Source organism: Dermacentor silvarum, chromosome 3 (genome assembly GCF_013339745.2).
Source record: "Dermacentor silvarum isolate Dsil-2018 chromosome 3, BIME_Dsil_1.4, whole genome shotgun sequence".
Classification (NCBI taxonomy): Eukaryota; Metazoa; Arthropoda; class Arachnida; order Ixodida; family Ixodidae; genus Dermacentor; species Dermacentor silvarum.
Window position 1 is genome coordinate 64,692,377 of NC_051156.1, and position 13,754 is coordinate 64,706,130.

The 13,754-nt window shown below is 47.1% G+C and overlaps 1 protein-coding gene across 4 annotated transcripts in view; it reads right to left on the reverse strand.

Annotated features, from left to right (window-relative positions):
• The window catches only part of LOC119445470 (A-kinase anchor protein 10, mitochondrial), a 43,294-nt gene that overhangs the window by 11,522 nt on the left and 18,018 nt on the right, over nt 1-13,754 (reverse strand). For 3 of the 4 annotated variants that reach the window (XM_049663328.1, XM_049663329.1, XM_049663326.1), the window contains exons 7-11: nt 12,200-12,333; nt 10,543-10,687; nt 10,037-10,154; nt 8,549-8,639; nt 908-1,117 (exon numbers count right to left, since the gene is read on the reverse strand). In XM_049663328.1, coding sequence (XP_049519285.1) covers nt 908-1,117; nt 8,549-8,639; nt 10,037-10,154; nt 10,543-10,687; nt 12,200-12,333 — 698 coding nt within the window. Of the gene's footprint in view, nt 1-907; nt 1,122-8,548; nt 8,640-10,036; nt 10,155-10,542; nt 10,688-12,199; nt 12,334-13,754 lie in introns of all 4 variants that reach the window. The other variant, XM_049663330.1, reaches the window with a different exon arrangement.

Sequence of the window (13,754 nt, forward strand, 5' to 3'; positions counted from 1 at the left end):
ATGAAGGTTCGTTATAAGCAGGTTTAACTGTATGTCCAAAGTGTGTTACCCAAGAATCTTTGCATGAGCCAAGTGGCTGGGAATCAAACCCACGACCTTGTGCTAAGTTGCACAAGCCCATAGCCATGAAGCCACTGCAGCGTGTAGCAATGAACTAATCTGAAATCTTGTAACTGAATCAAGTGCTTAACTGCAGCGCCGTACTACCAGAATACGTTCAAGCGTAAACAGGAAAATGCCTGTTACATGTGACTGTTTTAAGTTCAGTGTGCAGTTACCGTTCAATTGGCCTCTGAACATAGTGTAGACCTAGAGATACCTAAATCACTCTTGCATCATTAACTATTGAGAGGGTAAAAACGATACCAGTTCGACCTTGACTTATTCTAGGAGATACCAATGTCACACAATGTTCATGTTAGTTCTGTTCCTCTGTGCTTTTGGGTTTAGACCTTGCACCAGCCTATGAAGCTACCTTATGAAGTGCAGTGCGATGGAAACCAGGATGCCAGAGAACAGTGCAAACAGACACTGAAGCTAAATTCCAACAATGGAAATGAAGCCGTACTTGCACCATCACACTAGTGAATCAGAACACACAAACACACGGTGAAGAACTTAACGCATGCACATAGGAGCTCTTCAAAAAGTGCCGCCATTGTGTGTTTAACCAATTCATGAACAAAACTTGAATTCTCAGTTCAAAAAACTATTGTTTGATAATATGTACAATGCCTAATATGACAACGAAGCCTTTCAGTCCTATGTGCTTTGGCTAAACTGGCCCCCACCCACAATAATGACACATTTACTTATTTTTACATACTGAAGCCCTTTAGCAAGGCTATCACGTTGGCAAGCAAGTGATCATGGTGAGAAGACTGGCGAGAGAGACTGTCCTTCTCACCCAGCTAGGCTGCGCTTCCAGAGGGCGTCCGGGTTGAACTGGCCCGAGTCTATCTTCATGTCACTGCCCTCGATGTGCCGCAATATGCGGCGGGTGCTCGGGGTACCCGGCAGCCACTTGCCACTGCCATCCACGGCCAGCAGCGTGTTGGTCGTCGGCGCCGCAGACGGCTGGGAGGCCAGCGACGACAGGTCGCTGCTGCTGCTGTCGCTGCCTGCGTTTTTGACACCCGTGCACGGCGGTTATTTCATGTGGTTAAGCGTGATGGTACGTAGTGCGAACAACAAAGCGCAAGACAAAGCAGAACCACGAATGACAGCACTGCACTGACAACTGATAAGAAAACAAACACTTATGTATGCTGCAGGAATGATGCGTGTGATGATTACCATTGTAACAAATCTTGCAGCATACCTAAGTGCTTGCTTTCCCAAAAAATCTTCAATTGCAACTACAGAATGTCCATGTTTCTCCTTTCTTATGCACTTTGTTGTTTGTATAACTGGATGCCAGGATCAGATTGTTGCCCCAACTTGCTCAAGTTCCTCATAGGCTACATTCACTCGGTTCATTTGCACATCACTTCGATCATAAGATCATCGTCTCTCCATGCCTACTTTTTGCCAAGCACATTAGGGTGCCGCATTAGCCCCGCAATATGTGGATAAGCAGTACTGGCCACATATTCTGTGCACAATCCACACAGTCTGTACGTATCCAAGATAATCTGCCAAGTTTCGTACCAAACGGTGCATTGCTAAGGCAGATGGTTTATAAAGAAGCATGATCACTAAACTGCCAAATCCATGATGCTCGAAGTCAGCCCAAATAGTAGTAGGCTTTCGTACAACATTTTGGACGCGGTAATAGCCTGCTCAATTTCGGATGAAGTGGCCTCATGCTCCATTTCAGCAAGGGACCATCACAGCAACACATGGAACCATCACCTACTCAGTAGCTTAGCTGCGAGACCCACTTATACCTGACTCCCCAAGTTGAACAACATTTGGTGCGCTTAACATGCGGCCGAGTTTCCATATGTCATCGGCAGTAGAAACACCAAAATCTGAATCTGCGACTTCTTGTGCTTTGTTTGCGATTTTTAAGACACACTTTGCCACTTGTAAGCCTACAGGACAGACACTTCACGTACAGATGGGTTATGCCCATCTGAACTCAGTTCTTTACCACGCTGATGAATAGACATCATCAGAATGTGTACCAATACAGTCTATTATGAGTATAGTTGTCACGAGGAGGAATAGCTTGCAGTAAGAACTGATAATGAGTACAGTACACCTGCGCTGATATATTCCTGTTTCTTACGTTCTCATGCACTGGTCCCATGTCATGTATTAGAGTTCCATTTATTAAATTTTTTTTCCCTGCGACAGCAGGAAAAAGTAACAGCGACAGAACACCACAGACGCATTCGTTATACGTCAGTGGCACCTATGCTGACCACCACATATCGCTGATGAAAATGGTCACCTATCAGCACCTGCTATGTGACGCAGTAGGATTACCATTACTGAGTTGAGATGATCGCCAATTGCTGACCTCAAAAATTTAATCCTGGGGTGTTATGTGCCATAACAGCTATTTGCTTATGAGGCACACCATAGTGGGGGACTCTAGATTCATTTTGACCACCTGGGGTTTCTCAACGTGCCCCCTATGCACGGGACACGGGAGTTTTTGCATTTCGCCCCCATCAAAATGCGGCTGCCGCGGCCGAGATTTGATGCCGCAACCTCGTGCTTAGCAGCGCAACACCATAGCCACTAAGCCAATGTGGCGGGTGATCACTGATCTCAACATGGCTCACGATGTTGAAAATAAGGAGGAGGTTGACAAAGGCATAAGCAGTAGGCCCAAACCCACCTGCGGATGCTGTCGTAGCCTTAGATACCTTGTGCATCTACTTCAATATACAGTGTAGACCGCTTATAACGTAAGTCGCCGGAGTTGCGAATATCCGCACTGTAAGCGGTACCGCACTATAACCAAAGCAACAATTTTCAAGGCCCGCACATATGCAAAACATGTGCACCGAGCTGCCACGTGTATGCGACAGTCGAGGAATGCGGCTAGAACGTTTGCATTCAATGTACAGTCGAATCTCATTAATTCGAACCAAATCACGCGGCGGTGCCTCCGACCGGCATTGCTCCGGCACCGCCATAGAGTAAAAGCTTAGGAGAGACCCCTCAATGTCGCGCGCAAACAAAACAAAAAAAGAAAAAAAAAATGCGGCGGAAATTTCACCCTCTCTCAAATGGCAAGGCCGCCGATTCTGTGTTGCACCGGAACGTGCGTGTACGTGCCAACATCTCAGCCACGCTACTGTGGCAGTGAACCCTTCTTTCTCCTTTATGCTTTTTCTACTTTCTAGTCACGTGTTGACCTTGCACGCTGCGGCTACGGCGAAGCGGGAAGCAGCGGCGCTGTCCCAGGCCGGCCAACGAAATTGCCCACGCCAGCAAAGACCCGCTTCCCGATAACTGCAGAAAACGAAACTTCGGGGAGCTGGCGCCGGGCCGGCCGGCGGGCGTGCACGGTGACAGTCGAAAGTGAGGGAGCTACGAGGGAGGGCGAAGGGAGCCACCAAAGCGGCGGAGTTGCCGAGGCGAAATCCGTTTCACTGTCGCCCTCCTCCCTCACAATCCACGGTCTCCGCGTGCGCCCTTCGCCGTGCTGTGCCGGCACCGCCCGCTCCCTGAAGTTTCGTTTACTGCTGTTATCGTGAAGCGCGCGTTGGCTGGCATTGGCAGTTTCGTGGCCCTCGCTCGGTATGTGCGCCTTGATATTTCACGACTCGCACTCAAGATTCTGGTTTCAGCCTCACTGGCTGTTTTGTTTGCACTACGTGCCCTTCTCCTCCAATTCGTCTCTCTTTCTTCCTCGAGCACTCCTTGGCGCGCCTGTTTGAGGGGAGCGTTCGCCGTCTTTGTTGACTTCCGTACTCACAGGCAGCCGCACTGTAACCGGTATTTCGTTTCCCGCAACTGCACTATATAAGCGATACGTGTATACATGGAGTGCTATGGGAAAATTAACGGGAGTCTGAAAAGACCGCACTATATCCTGTCCTGCACTATAAGCGGTTACGTTATAAGTGGTCTATACTGTACCCAGCTGCGCAGAAGCTCAAAAAGGCTGCGAGTGCTCGATAAAACGCTCCCATTATCGAAAATTTGACAAATGTGCCAGATTAAATTCGCGATTAGTGTGATTCATGTCGACCGACAGCTCAGTGTTTTCATGTTCAACCTAACCTACAGGCATCTTTAAGATAAGCTTTACCTAATGGCTTCTTGATAGTTTGTCATCCTTCTCTTTAACTTCAAATAAAGTTTTGTGTTAGAGTAACTTTCTGCCTCATCTGTAGTGCTGCTGCAATCATTACCAAATGATACATTTTACCAGATGACCTTTTCTCCTGTATGCTCCTGAAGAAACATATCGATACGGTTTTCCTATCTACCCATTAGCTTGCCAGTTGTAGCTTTTCACATTATAGTGGAACCTCGATGATACGATCACGGCTAATACGAATTTCCGGATGATACGAATTTTTCTGCGGTCCCGGCCGAGCCCCATTACTTTGCATCGTGCTAGAAAACGGTTGTTACGAATCGATTTCGACCCGCGTCGGTTGATACGAATAAATGCTGCCCCACCGACGGCCGCGAAAGAGAACAGCGCACAGTCACGCGCTTTCTCCCTTTCTCTTTTGGTGCAGAGGCGCTGACGCGACGCCGGACAGTGCGGAGGCCGCGAATGGGCGCGAAGAGTTCGAAGCGGTGGCGCTTTTGTGCTTTTCCTCCTTTTCCACGTGCCATCGGGCGGAGTGGCTGCCGTGCGGGCCGCATTCGTTTTTGCGCCATTTTGCCTAGTCGCAGTGAGCTATGTCTACCGAGATACGATCTCAGCTGATTCGCGCGGCCGTACGCCGAGGCGCGGGAGCCTCCGTTGGCGCGTCTTCCGTCGGCTGCGTTATCGGTGCCGATGGCACAGGGCGATTGTGGGTTTCGCTGCTGGAGTCACACGTGCAAGATAGCGCGGCACGTAATCCACGGTGCAGGGTTGCGCTCGTTCAGTCGGGTGCGCCTCCGCTTCTCCCGCTAATCGCCGTATTTTTCTTGCCGTAGGTGCGCTTCCGTATTCCGAAGGCGTGCTTCCTCCAAAGTTTATTCGCCAACGAGCGACGATCCATCACTAACCTGAGAGTTCTCAGTAATTCGAATTCTGTGTGTCAAGTGAAGACGCGCGCGCCGGCGTGGGGTTTACGAAGCAGACAACTGCGGTTGCCATCTTGCCCCTGCCACAGCAGCAACCAATGGAGAGACGCCTTTCAGCACGGCAGCCAATCGGAGGCCCGCTTTTATCAGAGGGCCCGTGTCACTACCTATCGCAGACCCGCGCTTCTTTGGTGTTTGTGCGTTTGTTAAAAGTTGGCGACGACGGACGAATCGAGAAGCGGAACAGCGAAACTTTGAGCTTTCTAACGATACCAAGATGGCGGCGCTCGGTGGCGGGAAATACGAGATATGGCTCCATGAACTGCGGTGATTTTGCGCGATTTAGAGCTGTTTTCTCGCCCTGCGCACTGACGAATTAAACTTTTTCGGGCACTTACAGTGCGTTTTCAGCCAAACGATTTTGATGCAGCGTAGATTAGGCGTTACAGATACCCAAACGCGTGGTTTTCAAAAATCGATTTTTCTCACGATTTGCGCGATCTGATCCCCGCGTCCCCCCTTAATTTAGCTAGTTTTAATTGTGTTTCGATGATACGAATTTCAGCTAATACGAATATTTTTCGTGACCCCGTGAGATTCGTATCATCGAGATTCCACTATAAATGATGGCACTTGTCAATGTCAGTCATATTGTGTGTACAGAGAGAACTCGTTCATTCGACCCTCATTAATTCGGAAAATAGAATAATTCGGACGTGTCCTCTGGTCCCGGCAAGTGTATGTATTAATTACCTAATGGAAGCAAACTCTTGTTCATTCAGACGTATTTGGCCACACAAAAGTTAACTTGGGCAATATTCTGAGTTCACCAAGCATGCAGCACTGCAAATGTGCGACGCAAAAGAGCTAAACCGGTGCTAGCGTCCAAGCGAAATGAAGCGACGGAGTCCCCATCACCATAGTACGTGAAATCGTACTTGAACGACAGGAATGCCAGAATGCTTCATGCCTATTTGTGCCTTCATAGCCTTTATTCCTACGTTTATCGGTGCGAGGAACACTGAACTGGCCACGTTTATTAGCAAGTGTGTTGTCGCCATTCATGATCGTGTCAGCAGCGATTGCAGCGATTCTGGCAAAGAATAGTTTCGTTCTGACTCGGTGTGCACGTTGGCTGCGTGCCTTCATAACTGCATGGTCGCCGTCCATGATCGTGTTGATAGCGGCCGCAGTTTCGTCCGCAGCGGTTGTGGCAAACAGTAGTTCGTTTCATTTTGACTAGGTGCATGGCTGTGCGTGCAATGTCACAAACATGGCGGAAGCTGTCGAGGATGAAAAGCACTGGCTACATCACAACGGACGCATGATCAGTTCATGACCAGCTCACTGGCGAAAAAATATTCGGTAAGTGCGTGCGGTAGCGAAAAGCATGTCTCGGATGAAGACGCGCGCCGTGGAAGTGTCAAAGGGCCATGCTGCGAAGGCAGTCGCAAGGCCTTTGACGCTGGGAGCACTAATCACGCAAGAGGTGAGGAAAATTGCCGATTCTGCACTGCTTTTCTGTGAAATAAAAACACGATTTGCCGATTCCTTCAGTAAATAAAAGCGACTTGACATGATAAGCATTTGTTTATTGCTTTCTTGACACCCTCGATAATTTGACAGTCGGTGAATCCGGCCATTTTTCCCGGTCCCATTAAATCCAAATTACCAAGGTTTTACTGTACTTCTCTTTATTATGGGCTGCTCTAGAAGTTGCATTAGAAACACAGCTGCCTGAGTGCCGAATTTCTGGGAAATTTGTTACAATTTCCGTCAATTCTAGCAGTCTGAAAATTTTTATGTGGCAAAGACAGGCTCGTATGAATATTGGATATTTTCAAATATTCCATCAAATATTACGCTATTCGATATTCGCTTTGGCTCAAATTTCAGAATTGGAAGTATTCGAAATGAACGAATATCAATTTAAAAGTCTGTATAATTAACAGTTTCTGTTTCAGTGAGCAAGTTTCATTGCCATAACGTGGCTCATGGCCAAGACAAGTCCAAGAAGAGAATTTGTTTATAGTTGACTTTTGCCGGGACTTTTGAACCTGCTCAATTATTCGAATATCAATCTCGTGACATCACCACTACCTTTTTTAAACCAGTGCCTGACAGCGACCAAAGTTCAGGACACCGAACGTTGTCTAGCTTAATTTTTCGGACACGACCCATGCGTACGAGGTCGTTAAAAATGGTGGCCATGAAGAATGTTCGCGCTGTTCAGTTTGTCCCACATACTCTTACTTTCACTGGCGATGTGGTGTCTCAGCTTCCTGAGAACCGTATGGTCACTGTGAATAGATTTGCGTCAACTCGGCAGGAAACCGTAAGCTTGTTTGCCGACACCTGGCAAAGCAGCGCTGGTTAGGCTTAACAGCCAAGGCAGGTGTGGCAGTGGGCAACAAACTGTCGGAGGAAGTTTGAGCTCATCGGTGATCGGGCCTGAGATCATACACACGGGATAGACTAATAAGCGGCCAGCGTAAGCATTTAAGTTTGCTGTGCACTTACTCAATGGAATGGCTGTAGATGGAAAGCACCGAGCTGGAATGCTACTCTCAGACGATCACTTTCGGAGATATAACTTCCACATACGCGACTCAGTTCCAGACGTGTCGCCGTATACAACCAACAGTGTTTGTCACTTTGCCAAGCTCGCTATCTACATACAGTGACAAGAACGGTGTCGGCCGTATACTTTGATGCGAGCAGTGCCGAGTCATGCGACATCTTGAACAAGTTATTTTATCTCAAAAGAGATTGCCCAAGAATACCACCCCTTATTTTCCGCAACAAAAGCAGAAACTGCTGGCACCACACAGTCAAAGTCACACTTCGCAGCATCGCCTGCATCACGACGGACGAGCACAAAGTGCTCTCATGGCCTCGACCACTTTGAACTTCAAGTAGACAGAAGGGCCACACTTATGGCGAATGCGGCAAATTGCACCAGTGCGCACCTGGGTGTCCTGGTGCAGACCGGTGTGATCTGCCAAATTTGCCATTAGCAAAAGAATGTAAACAAATTTTCTGAGCTGTAGGGTTGTAAAAAAAGTAAGGAACTTGCAATTTTGCGTGAAAATCTCTGAATAACAGTACTTTGAAACTACACTTTGAAACAGTACTTTGAAACCAGGGATGAAACTGTTTCATTTTTTTAAAATTTTCTTTGTTAGATATGTTAATATGTGGCATTGTGTCAAGCTTTTATGCAAATCCCACTATTCAAACTATTCGCTTTGAAATTAATTGACACATACACATTACTATTTGCTTTGACTTCTGTTTGAACCAAAAAATTGATATTCACACAAGCCTATAATAAAGCCTCTCTGACACCATTAGCCATTTCGATACAGAAGACGAGCTCAGTACTTGAAGGGTTTACTTGCATAAAATACGGAAGACAAGCCAAGCTCGTCCAAAGATGCTTGGTCTCATAACAGAGTCCTGGAGACAGCTCTGGCTCAGCCATTGCACTGCGTTTGTAGAAAACAATGCCATATGGTGCACGAAGTCCCGCAAATACAGATTCTGTGAGTGGAGGTTCGTTGTTGCGCCGGCTATGCTCAACTCGAAAACGGTAGCACCCGTGGGAAATGCCAGTAACTCAGCGTATGGTGCACCCAAATAAAATAGCCAGCCAATAATAAGGGTTGCATGTAGTAGCACGCCTAAGATTATTGTAAATCTACGAAAACATTAAGGCTTTAGTAAGCACCAGTACCTCATAATACTCCCATATTTTTTCTTTATCATAACGTGCCTATGTGCTGCCCGATTTCCGAGCATTACAGACTGCGAAATATGGATAGCTTTCACTTTGCGCCAGCACTTGCCGCATGGCCGGGACACGCACATAATACAGTCGTACCCACTTATAACATTATTCAAGTGCCAAGAAAATCCCATAGTAACAACCGATAATTTTTAGAACTGGGCTGCACAGAAAAGGCAGAGCGGACAAAATTCCAAAGATTTTGCCCCCTTTGTACAGAAGTACAGCTGAACTCACCAATAGCATTACCTCGGCAAAGCGAGCTGTCGCACGCCATTTCGCTTTGCCGAGATTAGCAAACCACAACGTGTTTTCTGGGTGCGCGTGAGACCGCGGCCACGAGCGAAACGTGGTGAAACACACCTGACAAGTGAGCGCGATCTCCCTGCCGGTCAGACACAAGCGAAAGACAAGTCGAACAGTCAAATCGAGCTGCGCTCGAGCTATCGTCAGCCCGCCGCAAACATACCGAGATAACAGCACACAACGCTTCGCGGTGCTGGCGTCTGTCCAAGCCGGTCCAGGACATGCTGCGGAACGTTCGTGTTAAGCATGCTGACGGCAGTACAGTGCTCAGCGATACTAGGATGGCATGGTGGTTGGCGCTTTTTGTGCCATTGGCAAACGCTGGGTGATGGCTGGGGGGTGAAATGCACTCACAATGTGCCACAAAGGCTTTGGGCCTCATCGTATACCACCAAGCATCAGCTCTGTACACCCACTGCCCACTGGCTGTGCAAAATGTGCCTGCAGCCGTGTGCTGTTAATATCACACTTCAATTGCCAAGCACTGTAGTTCTCAGGCACTCTTTATCATTGCCAATGGTACAAAACTCTAACCACACAAAGTAGTACCCATTTTCTCAAAGAACTGCTCACAGCAAGATGACTAAACAATTGGTGTGAGCTGGTGCATGGATGTGGCTTCAAGTTAGAGCCGAATTTATTCAATTATCACTTATGGTCTAATTTTGAAAAGAGTTAAAGCCTACGTTTACGAGGACACACATGGGCTCTCAGAAAATTTAACAAGAGGCGAATGAGGGGGTCCACCAAAAGTCAGCTTTTGAGTATCAGCAGCAGATTTACAATGTTTACCTGAGCGTTTCTTTCGCCGCAAGGAGTCCGTGTCACTCTGTGCCGTCTGGATGGTGACAATGCACTCGGAGATGTACTTCACGTACAGCTGGCTTGACAGGAAGGCCTTCAGGTGGTTCTGGAGGGCAGAAACAAAGGTGCGAGATCACATCAGTGACAGACGTCATTGAGTTGTGACTGTCTCTGTGCCACCGAAGAAACGCGCACTTGAGAAATATGCGCTACTGATGGTACAGTAAAACCTTGTTAATTCGGAAAATCGAGTAATTCGGACTCGGGAGGCGTATGCATCATTTAATGGCATCAAGCTCTCGTTAAAATGGACGTATTTGGTCAGACACCGGTTCGGACAACCCTTGGAGTGTGGCAAGTGCGGAGCCAGAAAAATTAGTGCAGAATGCATTTAATATGCAAGTGTGCCCTTAACGTGAGCCTTTTGACCCAAGCTTTAAACATGCAGCCAGACACAAGTACTGCGTGTGCCTCGATTGGCAGAGTGCACGCACCTTCTCAAGGTACTGCAGGAGCACCATGACGGGCTTATCGAAGCACGAGGGTAGGGGACCCTCCTCGCGGCAGATGTTCTGTTCCACCTCCAGCCGCACCGCATCACTGAAGCCCAGGGGGCTGGTCGCCTGCAGCGAGAAGTACCTGCACAGACAAAGCGGGGGGGGGGGGGGGGGGGGCGCAGCAGCTTTGGGTTCAGTGCCAACCAGATGGGCACCATCAACAAGCTTTACAGTTATGATTTCTACGTGCCCTTCGCCCAAATTGAAGTAATTGTGCACAGACGTGTAGTGCAAGAGTAGCGTGATCGTGTAATGTGATTCCTACGCCTGCCATCTGAGCAGTCTCTTCAATAAAGCTTTCGCTGAAGTACAGCTCTCTACTCTTCACCCTCCTCTTCATTTTGTGCTAGGCACAACGTACTGTGGTGTACAGAAACACAAGTGGCGAACTACATACAGAGCGTTCTAGCATTCGTACAAAGACCAAAAATGGTTCCTCTAATTTCAAACCCTCTAACATTAGCTTCTTTCTTCTTCCCTCGGGACAAATGAAGAAGGACCTGGACAAACTCGGTGCTATGTTTGCCAAGTTCCACCTTCACTTGTAGTTGTTAGCCATGAAATACGGTTACCGCTGTAATGCTTAAGTGAAGGAAATCGCGGACAATGACTTTAGCAAGGAAACTCACAATCATACGGCTACCAGGGGACAATCGACCCCTAGTAGCCGCGGTTGCAGGGGATAGAGACTTGGTGCATGCACTGACCATGCTTTCGTCTATCTGTAGACACCATAACAATGATCAAAATACAGACTGGCTAGGTCACATGTGGAATAGAAACTTATTTTCTGGAACATTTAATATTTGTTACTTCTGTTCATTTGGACCTGCAGGCAGTCCCCACTAAGTCCAAATTATCAACCAACTGCTGTAATCTGCGCTAGTCTATGCATGTTATCAAGCGCGATATTCAAAGGGGCTCTCTTTAGTTTATTCGAATAATTTTCCAGTCCCCGTAGAGTTCAAATTAATGAGGTTCTGCTGTACTCGACTGCTTGTGCTCTATGCATTTCTTGCTCGCCAACTGTCTTTGACTGAACTACTTTTCTCCAGAAAATTGAAAATTTAGATGCAACTAAGCTACCAAAGGTGCCTTGCTTGGATTAGGCATCTCCAAAACATGCAGAAAATATAGTGCACCAAACAAAAATTTGATGCTACCGTATGGACTCGTGTAAGAGCCGCACTTTTTTTTTCTTCACAATTTTGACAAGGCGCTGTCCTTACATGGGACCGAACCTTTTGCTCAAAATTGTGCACACCCCAGATCCCTGGATGTACCATTGCATCAGAGGTCAATGCGCGGCTCTCGCCATCTAGTAGCGGCACGCAGAAGTACGCAGCGCGCGAGAATTAACAGATGTGAGCGCGTGGCCTTGGGGCACCGAACGCGACTGCTTCTCCATTGAAAATGTTTTCCCCAAATTTTGGGCTGCCAAGTTGGAGGTGCGGTCTTACATAGGTGCGGCCCTTACATGAGTCTACACGATAGTTCGAACAAGAATTCCGCATGACCCAAATTTGAATTATGGCAAGTAGGCTTGACATAAGCGTGTTACCAAGCAGTCTGATCTCAGTAAGTAAGTGCTCACTTGTCGTAGAGGACCATGGCATCGTCCTGGGCCTGCGTCGAGTTGCAGCTCCCCTCGGCCAGCAGATGGTTCCGAAAGTTGTCCGCCATGAGCAGAAAGTCCACCAGGTGTCGGCTCTGCTCCTGCTCCATGAACTGCGCAAGAGGGCATCCCAAATGCAATTGTTTGAGAGCTGAGACCAGCACTGCTCCAGTGCGCTGCGGCAGTCATCCGAGCTGCCTTCCAGGTTAGACCCAGCTCAAGTACATCTGGGAAGTGCATCCTTGCTCAAGCTTTACAACTCTCCGAGCACTGCTGTTGCATACCACTTCGCTAATGCATCACCTGTGCTAACAAGCCCAGTTTTCTTCTATGTTTAAACCTTACCTCTTTCCATCCCACAAGATACATGAAAAGCAGACTTGGGAAGTTAATGAACCAGCTTGAAAATTAAATTGTGGAGACTAAACATCTCAGAAATGCGCCGTAGGTTATGAGGGGCACCGTAGTGAAGGGCTCCAAATAATTTCTGGCTACCCAAGGTTCCTTAACATGCACTCGCAGCGTGGTACATGAGTGCTCTTGTGTTCCCCATCAGAATGCAGCTGCCGCAGCTGGGAATCGAATGTGAATAAATTCGAATTGAATTTAGTGTTGAAAAAAAGAAAACTGCTGAATAAAAGCAAATGTTGGAAGCATATTTCTCATTTATATTCTAAATTGTCTTTCTCGTTTCAAATATCAACAAAAATCACAAGCTTTTGGGAAACTTCAAGCATAAAGCACACAACTGTCAATGCTGCAAAGAAAACAGGCATTGCAATTCTGTACCTGCCATCTGCTGGTGTTTACAGCAGCCAAAAGAGATAAGACTACTGTGCGTGACTCAAGAACAGGGATGACACGTGTGACCTACTGGCAGACTTTCTGCAATCTGTGGCAAAGTTAAGTTCATGGTGCTGCTCTCTTCGTATGCCCGTATGACAACAAAACACTGCGTCAGCCATGATGAGTCCCATACAAAGCTAGATTGTCATCGGGCTCTGTTTTATGTTGACAGATGTATTTATTGCATTATATCCTAAGGGCCCTCTGTCAATGGGTATTACATAACGGGTATGGAAAAGAACCTAGACTTAATATGGGGTGTCGCAACGATGTATAAAGCTTATATACAAAGATTTGAATGTTTTAACGTGCAACTGTTTACCCAAGATACAAATAATTTTTGTTCCCCCGTCTCCCGTGAATCGTAAGTGCAAGTTATACGAAGGGTCCTTCATTTATGGGTTTTATATTTCATGAAATTCAGGAGGTAAAAATTAGGTGTTATCATTCACGAGGAAGACCTGAGAAAAAAATTGAGTTTTTTTTTTTGTCTGGCAGCCCAAACTTCGGAATTCTTGTGGCATTTTTCACAAATGATGGACGCAGGCAACGGACTTCTAGGGACACAAATGTTCTATTTAAACAAGAGAAATTCATACACAGAAACATGTGATGAAAAAAGAGCTGCTCGCAAATCATGTGATGAGCTCATCTACACAAATCTTCATTGGCATGCACGCATTATTAT